This window comes from Dama dama, chromosome 19 (assembly GCF_033118175.1).
Source record: "Dama dama isolate Ldn47 chromosome 19, ASM3311817v1, whole genome shotgun sequence".
Lineage (NCBI taxonomy): Eukaryota > Metazoa > Chordata > Mammalia > Artiodactyla > Cervidae > Dama > Dama dama.
The window spans coordinates 10,843,510-10,867,904 of NC_083699.1; the positions used below are offsets into that span (position 1 = coordinate 10,843,510).

At 34.9% G+C, this 24,395-nt stretch overlaps 1 protein-coding gene across 4 annotated transcripts in view; it reads left to right on the forward strand.

The window, feature by feature from the left end:
- Window positions 1-24,395, forward strand: part of LEKR1 (leucine, glutamate and lysine rich 1) — a 219,359-nt gene that overhangs the window by 9,302 nt on the left and 185,662 nt on the right. The window contains exon 3 of one of the 4 annotated variants that reach the window (XM_061168190.1): window positions 12,815-13,029. The exons of 1 other annotated variant lie outside the window; for it this stretch is intronic. In XM_061168190.1, coding sequence (XP_061024173.1) covers window positions 12,815-13,029 — 215 coding nt within the window. Of the gene's footprint in view, window positions 1-12,814; window positions 13,030-16,912; window positions 17,136-24,395 lie in introns of those variants that run through there. 2 more of the 4 variants (XM_061168192.1, XM_061168191.1) reach the window with 2 other exon arrangements.

The following is a 24,395-nucleotide window of genomic DNA, read 5'->3' on the forward strand; positions in this document are numbered from 1 at the left end:
TTGTTCTTCCCTGCATCTTCACCCACTTCTGTTAATTTTGTGTGTGTGTGTGTGTGTGTGTGTGTGTTAGCCATTTTTAATAGGTGTGAGATGATATCTTTGTGATTTTTAATTTTCATTTCTCTGATGATTAACAATGTTGAGCATCTTTTCAAGTGCCTATTTGCCATCTGTATGTATTGCATGGAAAAAGATTTATTCAGGTTTTCTATTTTTAAATTGGATTTTCTTTTTATATCAAGTTCTATGAGCTGTTTGTATTTTGATTATTAACCCTGTATCAGTCATATCATTTGCAAATATTTTTCCCATTCCATAGGTTATCTTTTTGTTGTTGTTGAAGGTTTCCTTTGCTATGCAAAAGCTTTTCAGCTTGATTAAATCTCATCTGCTTTTGTTTGCTTTTGTTTCCTTTGCTTTAGAAGAAAGATCAAATAATATTGTTATGATTTATGTCAGAGTTTTCGTCTGTTTTCTTCTAGGAGTTTAATGATTTTTGGTCTTACATGTAGGTCTTTAATCCAGTTTGAGTTTATTTTTATATATGGTGTTAGAAAATGTTCAAGTTTCTTGTTTTTTTTTTTAACATGTAACTGTCCTATTTTCCCAACAGCACTTATTGAAAAGACTGTCTTTTATCCAGTTTTCTACTGTATATTCTTGTCACTTTTGTAGTAGATTAATTGACCATAAGTGTGTTAGTTTGTGTCAGGACTCTCTCTTCTGCTGCAGTGATCTGTGTGTCTGCTTGTTCACTGCTTTTGTACCAGAACCATACTGTTTTGATTGCTGTAGCTTTGCATTATAGTTTGAAGTCCGGGAACATGATACCTTAGTTCTGTTATTTCTCAGTATTATTCTAGCTATTTAGGGTCTTTTGTATTTCTATACAATTTATAAAACTGTTTGTTGTAGTTCTGTGAAAAATGCCATTGATATTTTGGTAGGAATTGCATTGAATATGAAGATTGCCTTTGGTAGTATTGTCATTTAAAAAATATTCTTACAGTCCGTGAACATGGTATATCTTTTCATCTGCTTGTTTCATCATCAGTTTCTTTCATCAGTGTCTCATAGTTTTCCCTACATCCTCAGGTAGGTTTATTCCTGGGTTAATTTTGTTCTTTTGATTTTTGTTAATTTTTGTTAATTTTGTTAATTTTGATATGACTGTTTCTTTAATTTCTCTTTCTGATAGTTTATTGTTAGTATATAGAAATGCAATAGATTCCTATACATTCATTTTGTATTCTGCAACTTTGCTGAATTCATTGATGAGCTTTAGTAGTTTTTTGGTGGTATCCTTAGGATTTTCTATGGATAATATTGTGTCATTTGCAAACCATGACAGTTTTATTTCTTCCTTTACAATTAGAATTCTTTAATTGCTTTTTCTTACCTGATTGCTGTGGCTAAGACTTCCAGTACTATGTTGAATAAAATTGGCAAGAATGGGCATTGTCTTATTCCTAATATCAGGGGAATGCTTTCACTGTTGACTATGATATTAGCTTTGGGCTTGTCATACATGACCTTTATTATGTTGAGGTATGTGATATTTATACCCACTTTGTGAGAGTTTTTATCATAAATGGGTGTTGAATTTTGTCAAGATTTTGTATCTATTATGAATGCAGAGTTCCAAAGAATAGCAAGGAGAGATAAGAAAGCCTTCCTCAGTGATCAATGCAAAGAAATAGAGGAAAACATTAGAATGGGAAAGACTAGAGATCTCTGCAAGAAAATTAGAGATACCAAGGGAACATTTCATGCAAAGATGGGCTCAATAAAGGACAGAAATGGTAGGGACCTAACAGAAGCAGAAGATATTAAGAAGAGGTGGCAAGAGTACACAGAAGAACTGTTAAAGATCTTCATGACCCAGATAATCACAATGGTGTGATCACTCACCTAGAGCCAGACATCCTGGAATGTGAAGTCAAGTGGGCCTTAGGAAGCATCACTACGAACAAAGCTAGTGGAGGTGATGGAATTCCAGTTGAGCTATTTCAAATCCTGAAAGATGATGCTGTGAAAGTGCTGCACTCAGGATGTCAGCAAATTTGGAAAACTCAGCAGTGGCCACAGGACTGGACAAGGTCAGTTTTCATTCCAATCCCTAAGAAAGGCAGTCCCAAAGAATGCTCAAACTACTGCACAATTGCACTCATCTCACACACTAGTAAAGTAATACTCAAAATTCTCCAAGCCAGGCTTCAGCAATGCGTGAACCAAGAACTTCCAGATGGTCAAGCTGGTTTTAGAAAAGGCAGAGGAACCAGAGATCAAATTGCCAACATCCGCTGGATCATTGGAAAAGCAAGTGAGTTCCAGAAAAATATCTAGTTCTGCCTTATTGACTATGCCAAAGCCTTTGAGTGTGTGGACTACAATAAACTGTGGAAAAGTCTGAAAGAAATGGGAATACCAGACCAGCTGACCTGCCTCTTGAGAAACCTGTATGCAGGTCAGGAAGCAACAGTTAGAACTGGACATGGAACAACAGACTGGTTCCAAATAGGAAAAGGAGTACGTCAAGGCTGTATATTGTCACCCTGCTTATTTAACTTACATGCAGAGTACATCATGAGAAACGCTGGGCTGCATGAAGCACAAGCTGGAATCAAGACTGCTGGGAGAAATATCAATAACCTCAGATATGCAGATGACACCACCCTTATGGCAGAAAGTGAAGAAGAACTAAAAAGCCCCTTGATGAAAGTGAAAGAGGAGAGTGAAAAAGTTGGCTTAAAGCTCAACATTCAGAAAACTAAGATCATGGCATTCAGTCCCATCACTTCATGGCAAATAGATGGGGAAACAGTGGAAACAGTGGCTGACTTTATTTTTCTGGGCTCCCAAATCACTGCAGATGGTGATTGCATCCATGAAATTAAAAGATGCTTACCCCTTAAAAGGAAAGTTATGACCAACCTAGACAGGTGTAAGGTTAGGTTGTTTATTTGAGATATTTCTTGTTTCCTGAGTTAAACTTTTATTGCTATAAACTGCTCTCTTTTTCTGTGTCCTTTTGTTTTCATTTTCATTTAATTTTTGTGATTTTTAATTACAAAGTAATTTTTAATCTTTTTTAAAATTAAAAGAAAATTTTAATTTCTTTTTTCCAAGTAATTTTTAATTTTTTTTATTTCTTCTGTGAATCATTGGTTGTTTAGTAGCATATTCTTTAGCCTTCACATGTTTTTTTTTTTTTTTTTGCATTTTTTCCCTTTGTAATTGATTTCTAGTCTCATAGTATTGTGGTTGGAAATGACACTTGATATGATTTCAGTTTTCTTAAATTTTCCAAGGTTTGTTTTGTAGCCTAGTATGTGAACTGTCCTGGAGAATGTTTCCAGGCACTTGAAAAGGAGCATATTCTACTGCTTTTTGATGGTATGTTCTATGTATATCTATTAAGTTCTTCTGGTTTATTGTAATTTAAGGCCAGGGTTTCCTGATTAATTTTCTGCTTGGATGATTTATCCTTTGATGTAAGTGTGATGTTAAATCCCCTACTATTATTGTATTACTGTCAAGTTCTTCCTTTATATCTGTTAGTATTTGCTTTATATATTTAGGTGCTCCTATATTAGGGCTTATGTGTATTTGTGATTATTATATGTTCTTGGATTGAGCACTTGATCATTTAATGTCTTTGTCTCTTGTAACATTCTTTATTTTAAAGCCTATTTTATCTTGTGTAGGTATTGCCAACCTGGCTTTCTTTTGATTTCCATTTGCAATGAATACCTTTTTCTATCCTTCATTTTCAATCTGTTTGTGTCTTTAGGTCTGAAGTGAGACTGTTGTAGGCAGCATATATATGGATCTGGTTTTTGTTTCCACTGAGCCACTCCAGGTGTTTTGATTGGAGCATTTAATCCAGTTATATTTAAAGTAGGACTGATGCTGAAGCTGAAACTCCAGTACTTTGGCCACCTCACATGAAGAGTTGACTCATTGGAAAAGACCTTGATGCTGGGAGGGATTGGGGGCAGGAGGAGAAGGGGATGACAGAGGATGAGATGGCTGGATGGCATCACCGACTTGATGGGCATGAGTGTGAGTAAACTCTGGGAGTTGGTGATGGACAGGAAGGCCTGGCGTGCTGCAATTCATGGGGTTGCAAAGAGTCGGACACAACTGAGCGACTGAACTAAACTGAACTGACTAATATTTAAAGTAATTATTGCTGTCTATGTTCTTATTGGCACTTTGTTAATTTTTTTCAGATCTTTGTTGTTCCTTTCTTCTTTTGTTCTTTTCTCTTGTGGTTTCATGACTATCTATAGTGCTGTGTTTGGATTCCTTTTTGTGTGTGTATGTTTGTATCTATTATTAATTTTTGGTTTGTGGTTTACCATGAGGCTTATATATAGCTATATATATATATATATATGCATATATATATATATATATATATATATATATATATATATATATATAATGTGGACTGTAGCCTACCAAGCTCCTCCATCCATGGGATTCTCCAGGCAAGAATACTGGAGTGGGTTGCCATTTCCTTCTTCAGGGGATCTTCCCAACCCAGGGATCGAACCTGGGTCTCCTGCATTGCAGGCAGATTCTTTATGTATGTATGTATATATATATATATATATATATATATATATGGAAATGGCAACCCACTCCAATATTCTTGACTAGAGAGTCCCTTAGACAGAGGAGCCTGGTGGGCCACTGTCTATAGGGTCGCACAGAGTCGGACACAACTGAAGCGACTTAGCATGCATGCGTGCATTGGAAAAGGAAATGGTAACCCACTCCAGTATTCTGGCCTGGAGAATCCAAGGGATGGAGGAGCCTGGTGGGCTGCCATCTATGGGGTCGCACAGAGTTGGACACGACTGAATCGATTTAGCAGCAGCAGCAGCATATATATATATATGCTATATATATAAGACTATATATATATATAGTCTTAAATTGTTGACCTCTTAAGTTCAAATGTATTTTAACACCCTTGCATTTGTACTCTCCACCCCTCACTAGTACTCTTTTTAACACAACATTTTACATCTGATTGTTTTGTGTATATCTTAACTGCTTATTGTGGGTATAGATGATTTTCGTACTTTTGTTTTTTAACCTTTCTACAAGCTTTATTTCTGGTTCATTTCCTTTCTTTACTATATATTTGCCTTTACCAATGAGCTTTTTCCCTTTGTAATATTCATATTTCTAGTTGTGGCCTTTTTTTCTTTTTTACTTATAGAAATCACATTAACGTTTCTTATAAAGTTGGATTGGTGGTGTTAAGCTCTTTTAGCTTTTGCTTGTCTATGAAATGTTTGATCTCTCCATCAAATCTGAATGAAAGCCTTCCTGGATAGAGCATTCTTGGTTGCATGTTTTCCCCCTTTATCACTTTAAATATATTGTGCCACTGTCATTAATTTTTATTAAAATCTTTCTTATAGGTGTGCAGTGATAGCTTATTGTGGTTTTAATTTGTATTTTCTTAATGACTAATTATATTGACTACTTTTTTCATGTGCTTATTTGGCATCTGTGTGTCCTCTTAGGTGAAATATCTCCTAACCATTTTTTTTTTCTTTTCTTTTTTTTCCAGCTGTATACCATTTTCTAATTTAAATTTTTTTAAACTGTTGAGTTCTGAGAGTTCTTAATATGATCTAGGTACTTGTCCTTTATCAAATATGTGGCTTGCAAATCTCTTTTTCCAAATCTGTAGCTTGTCATTTCACCCTCTTTACAGTGTTTTACAGAGCAAAAGTTTCAAATTTTGCAATTCAGATTATCAGTTTTTCCATCTATAGATCATGCTTTTGGTATCAAGTGTAGAAACTGTGCCTAGTTTAGATACTAAGGATTTCTTCCTAGGCTTTTCTAAAATCATATTTTTATGTTGTTCATTTTAGTCCATGATCCACTGTAAGTTAATTAAGTTAATGGGGTGTGAGGTTTAGTTTGAAATCCTTTTATTTTTTATTTTTATTATTATTTTTAACCTATGGGTATCCAATTCTTCCAAGACCATTTGCTAAAAAGGTTGTTTTTCTTTTACTGAATTGCTTTTATACCTCTGCCAAAAATCAGTTTGGCATATTTATGTTGATCTATTTCTGGGTTCTCTATTACATTCCATTTGATCTATGTGTCTGTCCTTTGACCAATACCATGTTGTATTGATTACTGTAGCAATAGTATGTCTTGAAATCAGGTAAAATACTTTTCCCACTTTATTCTTGTTTTTCAGTACTCTTTTAGCTTTTCTAGTTCCTTTGCCTTTTCGTATAAATTTGAGAACATTACAGTACTGATTATATCTTAGAAAAGTGCATATTGCTGGAAATAGGGGTTTTGGGTAGATGGTCTTTACCAAAGTGGTTTTTAAGTTGGTAGTACTGCCAGTTGACTTATTGAAAGGAAGGGTTTTGATGCCCTTATGAACTGGTCAGGCGGTCTGTGTTACTAATGACTCAAAAGGTCCTCTGTTCTGTCTCAAAATGTTTCTCCTGAAAGAAATTCACTAGCTAGACACTCATTGTTTTGAGTAAGGGTATCATTTTTTAATGTAAAACTTACTAGAAAAGTTAACATTTTATATGTGCTGTCATTTTTACAGCAGTGAAATTTTTCCTATTTCTTTCTTCCTTATGCAAACATAGAAAGCATGGAATGGGTGGGGAAAGAAAGGGAGAACAATTTTTTTGAGCAGACCTCACTTGGGCACTAGGAGGTTACTGAGTGGTTTTTCCACTTGAAGCATAGTTAGGAGCTTTGAAAAGGATCTGAAGCCTAATTTAACCTTTTAAAAAATTTGCATCATTTTATATTAAATAACTGTAATTTGAAAAGTACAAATATTGCATTTGAGAAGTATAGTTTACAATTTATTTTTAAATGGCTCCGCATTTGTTTAATATACTGCATTTGTTGATGCCTCCTCCAAAGTGCATCTTGTAAAAAGCAAAAACATCCTGCTAATGATAGCTCTTTTCTCAAGAATGACAACATGTCATTATTTTACTTACAAAACGACATGATACAACACCAAGTTATAAGAATGAAGCACAAATTATATTTCACAAAAAACAGCTAAGGTTTACTTACTTCATTTGGGAACATGATTATAGTATTTCATATCTTCTCAAGTTTCACAGAAATGTCCTAAGTAATTAGCCTATACAAAGAGTTTGAAAGTGTTATTATATGTTACTGTTGCAGTTTTACTTACCAAAAACTATTTACAATTTAATAGCACTGAAACCCTTGTTCAGTATGCTTGTTTCATGTAGATCATCAGTGACTTAGGTTGTACTAAATGAAACCTAGAGACTATTCTTACGGATTTATTATTTATTTTATAATTGTTTTGTTTCCTAGATTATAGTAAATATCATATTTTGGCTTCCTATACTGAACATCTAGAGGCCTGTTTTATAGCATGTATATTTCACTTATTTCAGCTTTTCCCACCATGCTTGCTATGGTGGAGTAACATTCTAATAATTCTCACTATTTGAAGTTTATATGATTTGTGTTTATATGATTTGTGTACATCAGGCTCCAAATAAGCTCTATCCAGCAAGAGTTTTCTTTAAAATAAGGACACGGCATTTCCCCAGGAACAGGGAAAGAACTGTGATTAATAGGCTAAGGATGAAAGTTCTTTAGAGAAAGAATTTTTAAATTGATGAGAAGGAACCAAAACTCATGATGGGCAAAGGGACTGTAAGAAAATATGCATATGTTCTGCATTAGTTCAGGTCTCTTGACCTGGATGAATTATATTCCTGGGGACTGATTAGTTCAGTTCAGTGCAGTCGCTCAGTCATGTCCGACTCTTTGCAACCCCATGAATCGCAGCACGCCAGGCCTCCCTGTCCATCACCAACTCCCGGAGTTTACTCAAACTCATGCCCATCGAGTCGGTGACGCCATCCAGCCATCTCATCCTCTGTCGTCCCCTTCTCCTCCTGCCCCCAATCCCTCCCAGCATTAGAGTCTTTTCCAATGAATCAACTCTTCGCGTGAGGTGGCCAAAGTACTAGAGTTTCAGCTTCAGCATCAGTCCTTCCAATGAACACCCAGGACTGATCTGCTTTAGGATGGACTGGTTGGATCTCCTTGCAGTCCAAGGGACTCTCAAGAGTCTTCTCCAACACCACAGTTCAAAAGCATCAATTTTCAGTGCTCAGCTTTCTTCACCGTCCAACTGTCACATCCATACATGACCAGTGGAAAAACCATAGACTTAACCTGATAGACCTTTGTTGGCAAAGTAATGTCTCTGCTTTTTAATATGCTATCTAGGTTGGTCATAACTTTCCTTTCAAGGAGTAAGCGTCTTTTAATTTCATGGCTACAGTCACCATCTGCAGTGATTTTGGAGCCTGAAAAAATAAAGTCTGACACTGTTTCCACTGTCTCCCCATCTATTTCCCATGAGGTGATGGGACAAGATGCCATGATCTTAGTTTTCTGAATGTTAAGCTTTAAGCCAACTTTTTCCACTCTCCTCTTTCACTTTCATCAAGAGGCTTTTTAGTTCCTCTTTGCTTTCTGCCACAAGGGTGGTGTCATCTGCATATCTGAGGTTAATTTTTGTCCTGGCAGTCTTGATTCCAGCTTGTGCTTCATCCAGCCCAGCGTTTCTCATGATGTACTCTGCATGTAAGTTAAATAAGCAGGGTGACAATATACAGCCTTGACGTACTCCTTTTCCTATTTGGAACCAGTCTGTTGTTCCATGTCCAGTTCTAACTGTTGCTTCCTGACCTGCATATAGGTTTCTCAAGAGGCAGGTCAGGTGGTCTGGTATTCCCATCTCTTGAAGAATTTTCCACAGTTTATTGTGGTCCAAACAGTTGAAGGCTTTTGCATAGTCAATAAAGCAGAAATAGATGTTTTTCTGGAACTCTCTTGCTTTTTCAATAATCCAGCGGATATTGGCAATTTGATCTCTGGTTCCTCTGCCTTTTCTAAAACCAGCTTGACCATCTGGAAGTTCTTGGTTCACGTATTGCTGAAGCCTGGCTTGGAGAATTTTGAGTATTACTTTACTAGTGTGTGAGATGAGTGCAATTGTGCAGTAGTTTGAGCATTCTTTGGGACTGCCTTTCTTAGGGATTGGAATGAAAACTGACCTTGTCCAGTCCTGTGGCCACTGCTGAGTTTTCCAAATTTGCTGACATCCTGAGTGCAGCACTTTCACAGCATCATCTTTCAGGATTTGAAATAGCTCAACTGGAATTCCATCACCTCCACTAGCTTTGTTCGTAGTGATGCTTCCTAAGGCCCACTTGACTTCACATTCCAGGATGTCTGGCTCTAGGTGAGTGATCACACCATTGTAATTATCTGGGTCATGAAGATCTTTTTTATACAGTTCTTCTGTGTACTCTTGCCACCTCTTCTTAATATCTTCTGCTTCTGTTAGGTCCATACCATTTCTGTCCTTTATCATAGTATATTTCAGTAGGATTGCAGAGCCACTCTTGGTGATCTTTGAGAACATGTAGTGAATAAGAGGATAACATACAAATACCATTCCATGTATAGAATGAGCATAAATTACTACTAGTGAACTCCCAGACAAGATTCTGGACTATATTAAAGGGCAATTTGTGAGCATATGTTAGAGAAGACAATAACCCTTGAGCCAATTTTATGTTCTTGAACAGAACCAGCATGTAGGCTTTGCCATTCCATTTTGTGCAGAGTCACTAGATTTAGGAACTATAGTTGACATAGAATATATGGAATTTATGAAGGCATTTGACAAAGTTTGTCTTAATATTCCTAAAGGCCATATGAATAAATATAGATAGGTTACACAAGTCATTGGGTTGTTTAGTAACCAGTTGAATCATTGTAACTGTAATGTGCTGAGTAATGGATTAGTATTAACCAAGCAGATATGAGAAGGAAATGGCAACTCATTCCAATATTCTTGCCTGGAGAATCTCATGGTCAGAAGAGCCTCGTGGGCTACAGTCCATGGTGTTGCAAGAGTTGGACATGACTTAGCAGCTAAACCACCCCCAGACCAAACCAAGCAGATATGACATGCTATAGAGTTCTACCCTTAACCTTATATTAAGGGTAGAACTTATATTCAGCATTCTTTATCAATAAATTAGATGGATAAAACAACTTGCCAGAATCAGTTTTGCAGAAGATACAAAGCTTAGAATTTTCTGGATACAAAATCACTTAAGTAAAGTTTGAGTCTAAAACATACATACATATGTATATGTATATACATTAAAAATTTTTTTTATTTATTTATATTTACAATTATATTTGTTTTTCTGCACTTGCATCTGAAAAGCTAAATGCTCACAAAAGAGAATGAGGGTTATTGGTTGTAAGGAATAGGTAGCTTTAGGGGGAAAAGTGAGAATAGTGGAAGAATATTGGGTATGGATTCCAAAAGGTAAGTCAGGTAAGTAAGGTAAAAGCAGGCACTGAAGTAAGGAAGTGGAAGGTCGCTGGGTATGAGACAGTGTCTGGTTCCAATTTCTTTCTCTCTTACACTGGATGTGCAATGTCTTTTTCTCATCTTCTTTCTGTGTGTTTGTTCATTCTTCTCTCTCATCCCAGTAATGTGGCTTACTCTGTACCTTGCATGTGATCCTTATATATTCTGGCTGTGCTAAAGATGTCCTAATTGCCTGGTCTTCAACACTTATAGTCTCAGCTGGCTCATCCCAACTCAGGACTTGGTTCTTCTAGGTCAGATGTCCAACCTTCATTCATCATTCCGCCATGCTAGGGTGGATTGTTGGAGGGGGTTTTAGTCATATTACCAGAGTAGCCAGGACTATGGAAGGTGGATTCTCTACAAAAGGGGACATAAGTGGGAAGGAATGGCTTGGTATATTCAGTATAATGGGACATGGTTTTACACTGCAGTGTGTTTTTGGGTAGGGGTTTTATTTAACATAAAAGCCAGTTATAGTATATAATAGCAACATATAATTGGTAAAAATACAGAAGACCATTGTGATCTGATTGTATTAAATGATGTTACTAATGGTATTATTAATGAGATGTTATAATGAGGGAAATACAGGTCCACTCTTATTCTGCTTTAGTGAGACCAACAGTAGTATTCAATTCTGGACTCCATACTTTGAAATAGATATAGAACACTGGAACACGTTTAGACAAAATTATCTAGACTGAGAAAGAAATTCAAAACCATGTCATTATGCGAAATAGCTGAAGGGATTGGAAGTGTTGACCTAAAGAATGAAAACATACGCCGTGTTCCTAGTAGCCATCTTTAAATGTTAGAAAAAGATCTGGTTATTCCTTATGGTTGCTAGGTGGTCTCGGACTGGTGGATGCTCCAGGGAAGCGGATTTGGGATCAACATGAGAGAGAACTCCCTCGTAGACAAAACCATCAGAAGATGAAACAGGCTGTTTTACAAAGTAGTTTCCTGTCATTTTTGAGTGCTGAGATAGACTCTGGATAACATCTTATGTATCTCAGTGAATACATCCATGCTTGAGCCAGGTTATCTTTTTGATTTCTTTCAAACTTGTTTCATAAATCTATAAATTTGGTCTCAGTTGCAGTTAGATGACTGATGTAGTCATTCATCTGTATCCTGTAGTATTATATCATAGCTTTTAATTTGAAATTTTTATTGTTTAAATGAAAATAACTATAAAAGTTATTATTAGTTTGTTTCAAGTAACTCTTTCATAATGGCATGGATAGGCGCATGTGGTAGATGGCATTGATAGGCATGTATGGTGGCATTACTCTTAGTTATAGGAGCAGTGTCTATAGTCTTAACAAAGTTGCATTAAGAGTAAGCATTCTTTGTATAGTCCAAGAGTTGCTTTCGTTTTAGTGCCCTGAAGCAAATATTTAATGAATCTCTCTTATCTTTATGAAAAGCAAGACAGGTAGAGGCTGCTTGAGGAATATTTGTATACTTGATACAGAAAAAAGAATTATGTCTCTCTTGTCTTCACTAAAATTCTATTTTTCACTCCCTGCATCTGGCCAAAGATATATAAGCATTTTATCTGAAGGAAGGAAGAGAATTTAGCAGACATTCACATGGTAGATAAATATGATACAAATGATTACAGGCATAAGTGATGGTTTAAAAATAGACTTGGGTTTAATGTCAGCCTCTCCACTTATCAGTTGGTTATTTAAATTCAGAAGTCCCTATGTTCTTATCTGTAAAATAGGTATAACTATACCTACCTGAGGGGGAAAAGAACTGATTTAGGGAGAAGAGATTAAATTCAAAGTGTTTCTTCTATTTGTGGTTTTATGACAGAATGTTAAATTCTGTGCAAATCATAAAATGTTAAAACTGAACAGGAACTAGAACTCATTTGGCCCCATGCCATAATTGTATAAATGAGGAAAATGAAGTCTGAATAAGCTAAGAGCCATCTCCAGGATCACGGTGCAGTTGGCAGTGAAAGGCCAGTGATTTCTTCCCACATCAGGGAAAACTCATCTTAAAGCAAGAATTGTAAAGATATTTTCATCGAAAAGTTTTATTTTATGGCAGATATTTCAAGATATATAAAGGTATAAATCTTTCTTAGAGACACTGTGGAGAAATTATTACTCTGAAAGATTCTACTCTAATTCCAAGATTTTGTCAAGAGTCAATATCATGCCACTTTTAAAAATTTTATGAAGTGTTGTAATTATTACTCCATGGCAGAGCACAATATACGTTTACTTCATTTGACCAAGATGGTTGCAATAACATCTTCAGTTGAACTTTATTTTTTAGAAATAAAAAAATATCATTTCAGTAAATGTATGTTCTATTTTATAGATGTCTCCTGAAGAAAAAGTTTGTAAGTACTGTGGAGTCAGCTATCTAATTCTACATGAGTTTAAGGCTATGGAAGAAAAAGTAAAAGCGATGGAAAAAGAGATGAAATTTTATCAAGGAAGTATAGAACGTGAAGAGAGACTTCAAGGAAAACTACAGTCTCTTAGCCAAGATTTTGAACGGTACAAAATTGACAATGAATCCAAAACAGAAAGGTTAGAGTATGTTATTCTTTTCTATCATTTATTTAGTTTGGTAAAAAAGTACAGAAAATGGATTTGACTTTTGTTTTTCTAGAATTTCTCTATATCAAGTATAATTTACACCTTGACACATTTGAATTTGTTCATTAATTATTACTGGTTACTAAGTATAATTCCTAGATATAATCTGAACATTCCTTTGAGGCTTATGTTTCTATCTGAATAACTGGTGGTGGTGGTTTGATCACTAAGTCGTGACTAACTTGTGACCCTGTGGGCTGCAGCCCGCCAGCCTCTTCTATCCCTCTGAATAACAGAAACCAATTAATTCAGTAACTACAAGTTGAGATGGGTTGATTTTTACTTTTCTCCAGATTTATAGCTTAATTTTATCATTAGAAAGTTTTATTTATAAAAAATCAGGTGAATTTTGGTAGTTTTTATATCTAATATTTTTTTTAGATGTCCTTGACTATTTAGATTTATAGAATAAGGTTTTCATGTTATGAAAAGGTTGCCAAAACATTAAAACTGGCACATGATTCTAAGTCAATAAAGTTGGAGGTAAAATCAGAAATTGGGTTCCTAATGCTGGTCAAGTCCAATCAGTAATTTATTCTGCCTGAAGACACCTCATTGAGCTTATATAGACACTCATACAAAAGGATTTTTACTGTTGTTTCGTGACTTTTCCTTCGAATGAATATTTTTCCACTTTAAAATATCGACAGTTGATGTAGTAAACAATGAACAAATGAATATATTGAACATTGTGTCCTTGTAAAGTAGAAGTTTTCTTAAATCTCTTAGGATTAAGTACTTGTCTTAAATTTTATTACAAGTTTAAATAATTATATTAAATATCAGTTCTTAGTCTTTTACTAGGAAAGTTTTGTTTTCTTGAATTTCAGGTCTGAAAAAGTATTTAATCATATATGAGTGGAAAAATTAAAGCATTTAGTTTAAAATTTTAAATATGGAGGGTTTTTGCTTGTCAGATTCTTTTGTTTATTCTTACAGTTTGCTTTCTTTAATAATTATATGCATAATACATAAACATACAAAACAAAAGAAATATGTAGAAAATGCAAGAAAGTCCTTTTTTATTCTTCTGATTACTTTCTTCCACTGGAAATAAAAAAGACTACTTTTAATGGTTTGGTGTATGTTTCTAGATCCTTCATTTTTCCTTAAGCTTTATTAAAGATATTTTTAAAAAATATATGTAATGTATTTAAGCTATGTAGTTTTAAAACTATTTTTTAATAGACTAGTTTTTAATACAAGTAACATATTAAAAGTATGTGTGACTTTTACCACTTAATTTTATATTCTGGAAATAACTCCATCTTAATACATACAGATCTATCTTATTTTTAACTGCTACAATGTCTTCCTTACTAAGAATATGCCATAATTTACTGAACCATTTCTCTTTTCAACATTTAGATTATTTCCAGTATTTATGACTACACATAGTATTTATATTTATATTCTTGTGTACATATGTTTTTCCATAGGATAAATTCCTGGAAGTGAAATTGCTGAAAAAAAAGTAAATGCCAATTTAAGATTTTGATGGACATTATACCAAACTGTCCTTTGAGAAGACAGGGTTAATTTATATTTGGCTAATAGTTTATAAAGTGACCATTTTCTTAGATCTTATTAGTATTGGAATCTTCTTAAGTTTTCTCAAATTTTCACTTTTTTCTTGGTAAAAAAAATTGTTACTTCATGATTATTTAATTTGTGTTTCTTTATTGTTAGTGAGGTTGAATTTTTTTTCATATGTTTATTAGATATGTATATTTCTTCTTTTATGAATTACTTGTTCATATATATTGTCCAAATTTCTATGGTGCTATTTCTACGTTTTTGTTTAGGTATAGGAGTTTTTAATATAATATGGACTTATACTTTATTTACACATTGCTAATATTTTCTCATGGTTGTTTATCTTATTGTTTATTGTATTTTTTTTGGTATCAGTTTTTTAAATATATCTTATGCCGAATTCTGGAAAGGGTTCTGTGTCAAGTTATTTTGGTTGCAAACAACAGAAACTTGTTCTGGCTTTTGCTAACCTAGATTCAAGCAAGTTGAAAAACAACATATATTTAAAACTTTTATGGTATTGTTGTTTTGGTAAGTCTTTTAATCTGTTTATTAGTTATATTTATGATTTCATATGTTTTATTGTTCTTTTAAAAATATTTATTTATTTTTTGTTCCGACACACCTATAAAGGCTTCCCTCGTGGGTCAGCAGTAATGCAGGAGATGCAGGTTTAATCCCTGGGTTGGAAAGATCCCCTAGTAAAAGAAATGGCTACCCACTCCAGTAGTCTTCCATGGAGAATTCCATGGACAGAGGAACCTGGTGGACTACAGTCCATAGGGTCACAAAAGAGTTGAAAATGTCTTAGCGACTAAACAACAACACACCTATAACTTCTCTCATTATATACATCCCATGTCACAGAGAAACATTTGTTATAGTTAATGAGCTTGTCTTGGTACATCATTATCACCCCAAATACATGGTTTTACATTAGGGTTAACTTTTTTTTTTTTGCTACTTTATTCATATTTTAAGTTGAAGGATAATGCTTTACAGAATTTTGTGGTTTTCTGGCATACATCAACAAGAATCAGCCATAGGTACACCCATGTCCCCTCCCTTCCGGATCTCCCTCCCATCTCCCTCCCCACCCCACCCTTCTAGATTGTCACAGAGCCCCTTTGATGTTGTCCATTCCATGGGTTTTGACAAATGTTTAATACCATGTATCTACCGTTGTAGTATCATACAGAATAGATAATACCGCCCTAGAGATCCTGTGTTCTGCCTGTTTTTTCCCCCCCCTCCTCCCCTCTAAGGATGGACAGTCACTGTTTCATTGCCGTCTCCATAGTTTTGCCTTTTTCAATATGTCATATTGTTGAAAATGTCCATTGACAGATGAATGGATAAAGAAGATATGGTACATACATACAACAGAGTATTACTCAACCTTTAAAAAGAATGAGATAATGCCATTTACAACATGGATGGACCTGGAGAGTGTAATACTGAGTGAAATAAGTCAGAGAAGGAGAAATACTAGATGACATCTCTTATATGTGGAATCTAAAAAGAAATGATACCAAATAGAAACAGACTAACAGACTTAGAGAATGAACTTTTTGCTGGGCAGAAGGAGGTGGGGAAGGAACAGTGAGGAAGTTTTGGATGATTGACATATACACACAGCTACTTTTAAAATGGATAACCAAAAAAGACCTACTATATAGCATATGAAACTCTGCTTAATGTTATGTGCCAGCCTGTATGGGAGGGGTGTTTGGGGGAGAATGGATGTGTGTATATGTGCAGCTGAGTCCCTTCACTGTTCACCTTAAACTATCACATTGTTAATTGGCTATACCCCAGAACAAAATGGGCTTCCCAGGTGACACTAGTGGTAAAGAACCCGCCTGCCAATGCAGGAGATACAAGTTCGATCCCTGGGTTGGAAAGATCCTCTGGGGGAGAGTATGACAGCCCACTCCAGCAGTCTTGCCTGGAGAGTCCCATGGCCGAGAATCCTGGTGGGCTCTAGTCCATGGGGTTGTAAAGAGTCAGACATGACTGAAGAAAAAAGAGAATGTCTTATGGTTAGAGTAATATAGAGTGTAGCTTTCTAAAAATTAGCATCTTTCAGTTAGTAATATACATTTAAATTTACTCCATGTCTTTTCATGGCTTGACAACTTATTTCTTTTTTTAGGACTGAATAATGTTCCATCTCTGGATGAACCACAGTTTATCCATTCACCAAACTAAAGGACACCTAGCTTGTTTCCAAATTTTGGCAGTATTGAATAAAGCTGCTGGAAATAGCTATGTGTAGGTTTCTGTGTGGACATGTATTTTCAGCTCTTTTGGGTAAATACCAAAGAGTGTGATTACTGAATCATATAGTAAAAGTATGTGTAATTTTGTGAGAAGCTACCAAATTGTCTTCCAGGGTGGCTCTCTGATTCTGTATTCCCAGCAGCAATGAGAGTTCCTGTTACCAAATTCTCACCAACCTTTGGTGTCTTTGGTGTTTTGGATTTTAACCATTCTAATAGGTATGTAATAGTATCTTGTGTTTTAATTTCCTTGAAGACATATGAGATTGAATATATTTTATTATGTCTACTATCGGTATGTCTCCTTTTCTGAGGTGTTCATTCAGGTCTTTTGCCTATTTTAAATCAGATTGCTTGTTTTCTTATTGTTGAGTGTTATGAGTTCTTTGTACATTTTAGATAATAGTTCTTTACCAGATGTCTTTTGCAAATATTTTCTCCCAGTATGTGGCTCATGTTCCATTTCTTGATACTCTCTTTTGTAGACCAGAAGTTTTAAAATTTAATGAAGTCCTGCTTATTGTTTATTTCATGAATCTTGCATTTGGTGTTATATTTAAAAAGTCACTGCTATACCCAAGGTCATCTAGGTTTTCTTCTATGTTACCTTATAGGAGTTTTACAGTTTGTATGTTATATTAGGTCTATAATTCATTTGAGTTGATGTTTGTGAAGTGTGTATGACCTGTGTCTAGAATCCTTTTTTTGAGGATGGAGGAGGGGGCATGAGGATGTTGTCTAGTTGTTTCCAGTTTAAAAAAACCATCTTTGCTCCATTACATTGCCTTTGCTTCTCTGTCAAAGATCAGTTGACCATATATTTATTTGGTTCCATTTCTGGACTCTATTCTGTTCCATTAATCAATTTGTCTATTCTTCCACCAAACCCACACTATCTTTAATATTGTGTTGCTTTATACTAAGTCTTAAAGGCAGATTTTGTCAGTCTTTCAACTTTGTTCTTTTCCTTCAATATTGAGTTGTCTATTTGGGATCTTTTTCCTCTGTGTAAATTTCAGAATTTGTCCATATCCACAAAATAACTTATTGGGATTTTGCTTGAAATTGAATTAAATCTGTAGATCAAGTTGAGAATTGATGTCTTGACAATGTTGAATCTTAATAATCCACAGGCATGGACTATCTCTTTTATTTAGTTCTTTGTTTTTGTGCATATGAGTTTTATAGTTTTCCTCATATAGTTCTTATATATATTTCATCAGTTCGTACTTCATACCTACATTTTTGGAAGGCACTAATGTAAATGGTAATGATTTTTAACTCCATGTGTTCATAGTATTGGAGCCTTTCTAAAAGTACTTGTTAGTTCCAGGAGTTTCTTTATTGATTTTTTCAGTTTGTTTGTGTAGGTGATCATGTCATCTGTGAACAAAGTTTAATTTCTTCTTTCCTAATCTGTATACCTATATTTTCTTGTCTTACTGAACAAGTTGGGACTTCATATACAATGTTAAATAGCAGTGGTTAAAGGAGACATCTTGTTCTTGCTCTCAGCAGGAAGCCTTCAAGTTTTTCACTATTAAATATGACATGAACTGTAGATTTTTGTAATTTTTTTTTTTTTGTCTGTGGTGCGCAGCATTTGGGATCTTAGTTCCCTGACCAGGGAACAGCCCTGTGCCCCCTACAGTGGAAGCACAGAGTCCTAACCACTGAACCTTCAGGGAATCCCTAAATTTTTTTTTTTATAAAAGTGAGGAATTTTTTCTTTCTCCTAGTTTGCTGAGAGTTTTATCTTGAATGGATGTTGGATTTTGTCAAATGTTTTTTCTGCACCTGTTGAACCGCTTGTGTGATTTTTCTTTAGCCTGTTAATGTGATAGACTAATTGGTTTTTGACTGTTGAACCAGCTTTGATACCTGGAATAAATTCCATTTGGTTGTGGTATATAGTTGATTTTACATATTTTAGTTTGTTGAGGACTTTTACTGCCATGTTCATGAGAGATATTTATCTATAGTTTTCTTGTAATTCCTTTGTATGGTTTAGTATTAGGGTAATGCTGGCCTTATTAAATGAGTTGTGAAATATTTTCAATCTTTTGGAAGAAAGTGAAAGAAAAGAAAGTGAAGTCACTCAGTCAATGTTCAACTCTTTGCGACCTTGTGGACTTTAGCCTACCAGGCTCCTCTGTCCATGGGATTCTCCAGGCAAGAATACTGGAGTGGGTTGCCATTTCTTTCTCCAGGGGATCTTCCCGACCCAGAGATTGAACCCGGGTCTCCCGCATTGCAGGGAGACTCTTTACCCTCTAGAGAGAATTGATATAATTTTTTCCTTAAATTTTGGTAGAATTTACCAGTGACTCCATCTGGGCCTGGTGCTTCCTATTTTGGAAGTTTATTAATTATTGATGAAAGTTTTTTGAAATTTTTTTTATGGTTAAGCTATGTTTAGATTGTCTGTTCTTATGTGAGTTTTAACATTTCTTCAGGGAATTGATTTATCTTGGTGATCAAATTTGTGGGCATAGAGTTATTCATAGTATTCCTTTTTAAAATTTTTTATACTTTTTTTCTTTTTCTGTTGAGGTATAGTTGATGTATAAGATTATATGTTACAGTTGTACAGCACAGTGATTTATACTTTTTAGAGGTTACAACTCCACTTAGAGTTATCATAAAACATTGGCTGTATTCCATGTTGTACGGTATATCCTTTTAGTTTATTTTATACATATCAGTTTATATCTCTGACTCCCCCACCTTTGTATTGTCTCCTTTTCTCTCCCTGCTGGTAACCACTAGTTTGTTCTCTGTGATTCTGTTTTCATCTTGTTATATTCATTAGCTTGTTTTATGTTTTAGTTTCCACACATAAGTGATATGTTATTCGTGTTTTCTCTGTCTGACTTATTTCATTTAGCATAATGCCCTCCAAGTCCATCCACATCGAGTTGGCCAAAAAGTTTGTTCATGTTTCTCCATAATATCTTACGGAAAATTCTGAAGGAACTTTTGTGTCAACCCAATATTTTGATGCTCTGTTGTTAGGCTCTTTTGTTAAGGATTGTTATCTCTTCTTTTTTTTTTTGGATTCTTTTTTTTTTTGGATTGTTATCTCTTCTTAGAACACTGACCCCTTCATAATTATACAATACCCCTCTTTATTTCTGATAATGTTCCTTGTTTTGAAGACTTCTCTGTCTGAAATTAATGTAGATACTCTCATTTTCTTCTGTTTAGTGTTAGCATGATGTATCTTTTTATACCCCTTTATTTTTAGTCTGTGTGTGTCTTTATATTTAAAATGTGTTTCTTGAAGACAATGTGATAGTTGACCTACTCTGACAGTCTGTCTTTAAATTGGTGTATTTAAATCATTGATAATTGAAGTAATGACTGATATAGTTGGATTAATATCTATCATTTTTTGGTTATTGTTTTCTATTTGCTGCCTTTTTTCTTTGTTCTTATTTTTGTCTTCCACACTTTTTTCTGTCTTTTGTGGATTTAATCAAACATTTAATATAGTTCCGTTTTATCTTTTTCAGAATATCAGTTATACTTCTTCTTCTCACTTTTTAAGGTGTTGCTTTAGAGGCTTCCCTGGTGGCTCAGATGGTGAAGAGTCTGCCTGCAATGTGGGAGACCCAGGTTCAATCCCTGGGTCAGGATGATCTCCTGAAGAAGGAAATGGCAACCCACTCCAGTATTCTTGACTGGAAAATTTCATGAATGGAGGAGCCTGGCAGGCTGTAGTCCATGGGGTCCCAAAGAGTCAGACATGACTAGTGACTAACACACAGAGTTTGTGATATGTTTTTATAACTAATCCAAGTCAACTTTTAAGTAACATTTCACTGCTTCATTGGTAGTGCAAGTGCCTTATAATAGCTAAATATTCCTAATTTTCCCCTCCCATCCCTTGTATCATTGCTGCCATTTATTTTACTTATAGATAAGTATACATAAATATGTATGTATGTATAAATATATATATGTGTGTGTGTGCTCAGTTGCACCAATCATGTCCAACCCTTTGTGACCCCATGGACTACAGCCTGCCATGCTCTTCTGTCCATAGGATTCTCCAGGCAAGAATACTGGACTGGGTTGCCATGCCCTCCTCCAGGGAATCTTCCTGACCCAGGACTCGAACCTGCATCTCCTGTGATTCCTTCCACTGCAGGTGGATTCTTTACCACTGAGGCACCAGGAAAGCCCCATGCTAAACCTTAGTTGGCATTTATCCTGCTTGGTATTCTCTGAAGTTCCTGGATCTGTGGTTAGTGTCTGATATTATTATAATTTAGAGGAAATTATCAATCATAGTTTCAAATATTTCTTCTTTTCCTTTCTCTATATCTTCTACTTCTGGTATTCCTATTTGGCAAATGTTATATCTTTTATAGTTGTCCCAGAGTTCTTGGATATTCTATTATGTTTTTAATTTTTTCTTTGCTTTTCAGTTTTAGAAGCTTTTCAATTATATTGTCATATCCTCCGGCACAGAGATTCTTTCCTCGGTAATGTCTATTCTAATGAGCCAGTCAAAGGCATTCTTCATTTCTGTTAAACAGTGTTTTTTTTTTTTTAATCTCTAATTTCTTTTTAATTCTTTCTTCAAAATTCAATGTCTCTGCTTATATTATCTGTCTGTTCTTTACATGGTGTCTCCTTTTTGTATTATATCCCCTTTCATATTAATCATAATTTTAAATAATTTCTGATCTGATAATTCTAATATTCCTGCCATATCTCACTCTACTATTGATGCTTGTTCAGTCTCTTCAAACTCCTTTTTTTGCCTTTTAGTATACACTGTAAATTTTTCTTGATAGGTTGACAAGACATAAAGGTGTAAAAGGAATTGCAATATAGGCCTTTAGTAATGTGGCGGTAATGTCAAGGGAGGAGAAGTGTTCTGCAGTCCTGTGATTCTGTCTCAGGCTTGCAGTGAGCCTTTGCCTGTGGACTGTGACCTTTACAGATATTTCTCAGTTGCCGTGTCTTGCATCCCCCACCCCTGCCTTTAGGTGAAACAGTATTCCTAGAATGAGCTGAGCTGGGTTTTTCCCTTTGTCAGGTCAGTTAGCCTCAGATAATATCCCAGCAGGTTAAGGTCTGCTAAAATGATTTCTCCTGAGGGAAGGCCGTGTTAAACGTAATAGAAAGCTCAGGCATATTTAAAGTGTTTTCTTGTCCCCTCCCCCTGACAGAAGCTCAGTCAGATTTTTCTTTGGATGTTAGAAAGTGTCACTTAGAGATTTACTCTCTTCACTGCTTCAGTTGTGCTGCGCACACTCTGATATGTTGTATTTTCATTTTCATTCAGTTCTGTGTGTTTTTGTATAATTCTTAAAATTATCCTTTGAGAGTTTTTCTTTGACATATGGATTATTTCAGTTCAGTTCAGTCGCTCAGTCGTATCCAACTCTGCGACCCCATGAATCGCAGCACACCAGGCCTCCCTGTCCATTATGGATTATTTAGAAGTATGCTATTTAGTTTCCAAGTGTTTATAGATTTTCTTGTCAGATTTCTATTAATGATTTCTAGTTTGATTCCGTTATGGTCAGAGAACATACTCTGTATGATTTCAACTTTTAAAATTTTGTTAAAATTGTTTTATTGCCAAAGATATGCATCTGCCTTGATGACTGTTCCATGGGTACTTGGGGAAAAAAAGTATATAATGCTATTGTTGGGTGGAGTTTTCTAAAAGTGGCAATTAAAACTTAGTGATTGATGGTTTTCAGTTCTTTCATTTCCTTGCTGATTTTCTGTCTAATGAGTCTATCAGTTGCTAAGAATAAAATATTGGAAATTCCCAACTCTGATTGTGGGTTTGTCTATTTCTCTTTGAGTTTTATATTTTTGCTTCATGTATTTTGTAGCTCTTTTGTTTGGTATGAACATATCTAAAATTTTTGTTTTCCTGGATTGATTGTTGTATCATTATGTAGTATTCTTTGTCTCTAGTAATTTTCTTTGCTCTGAAGTCTACTTTATCTGATATTAATATAGCAACTACTGCTTTTAAAAACTGTTTATTACATGGTATACTTTTTCCATTATTTTACTCTTAACCTACGTATGTCATTGAATTTGAAGTCAGTCTTATGGACAACATATTTTTGAAGAATGTTTCTTTTTTAATCCACTCTGCCTATCTCTTTTAATTGGTGTATTTAGATTTACATTTATATTTAGGTAATTTTTTATATGTTAGGGTTTATGTATGCCATTTTATTTGTGTCCAGTTTATTTCCTCTGATTCTCTTACTTCTGTTTCTCTTTTTACTTTCAGATTGGTTTGCTGAACATTTTTTAGGATTATATCTTAACTTGCTTATAGTGTTTTAAATCTATTGCTTTGTATAGGTTTCTTAGAGGTTGCTCTAGTTATTGCAGTATATACACATAATTGATCATAGTCTGTGGTTTAATTATGATGGTATTAACATGGATTTCTTTGGGTTTATTCTATTTGGATAGAAAAGAATCTTTCCTACAGCTTGTTGAGTCTGTACAGCCATTCTTGAATATTATTTAATTATACTTCCTCTCTCTTCTCTCCTTCTCTGACTTTAATCATATGAATGTTAGCTTTTTGTTGTTGTTGTTTTGTTGCACAGGTCTCTGAGGCTCTGTTAATTATTTTTTCTATTTTCATTCTTGTCCAGATTGGGTGAGTTCTGTTGATCTGTCCTAACATTCTCTGATTTTATTTTCTGTCATTATACTCTGCTGTTGAGCCTGTCCTATGAGGTTTGTTTCTTTTTTTCTTTCACTTAATTTATCTTTCAGTTCTATCATTTCTATTTAGTTTTTTTAACTTCTATTTCTTTGCTGAGATTTTCTATTTTTTTCTTTTGTTTCAAGAAAATTTTTAATTGCTTTTAAAAGAATTTTTATGATGGCTGCTTTATAATCCTTCTCAAATAATTCCAACATCTGATTCATCCCAGTGCTGGCTTTGTTGATTATCTTACTGATTAATGTTATGATTTTCTTGGTTCTGGCATGATAAGTGATTTTCTATTGAGTCCTAATTATTTTGTAAGTTATGAGACTCTGGATCTTATTCTATATGTATATGTGTGTGTGTGTGTGTGTGTGTGTGTGTGTGTAAATATATATATATATTTTTTAAACACACACTCCCCTTGTTGTGGTAAAGCATGAAAGCCAAATGGGTGTGTTTGTTCAGCTTCCTGCTGTGTCCACAAATACTACTTTGCAAAAGTAAGGTTCCCCCTGCCTTGTATCAGACTGGTGAAGTTGAAGTTAACATATCACGCTTGGCCGCACTCACCTTTCTGGCAAAAGTGAGTCACCAACTTGCAGGTTCTTGTGTCTCTGCATGGGAATATAAGATCAGTTCCCCACTGAACTCGCTGTCACCAGAGGGGAGACCCAAAGAGCTGTCTCACACTTTTTTATAGCAGGATAGGGACAGAAGTTTGACTTCTTTCTGTGCCCCATTGATACCAAAGGATGGGAGAAGTTAGG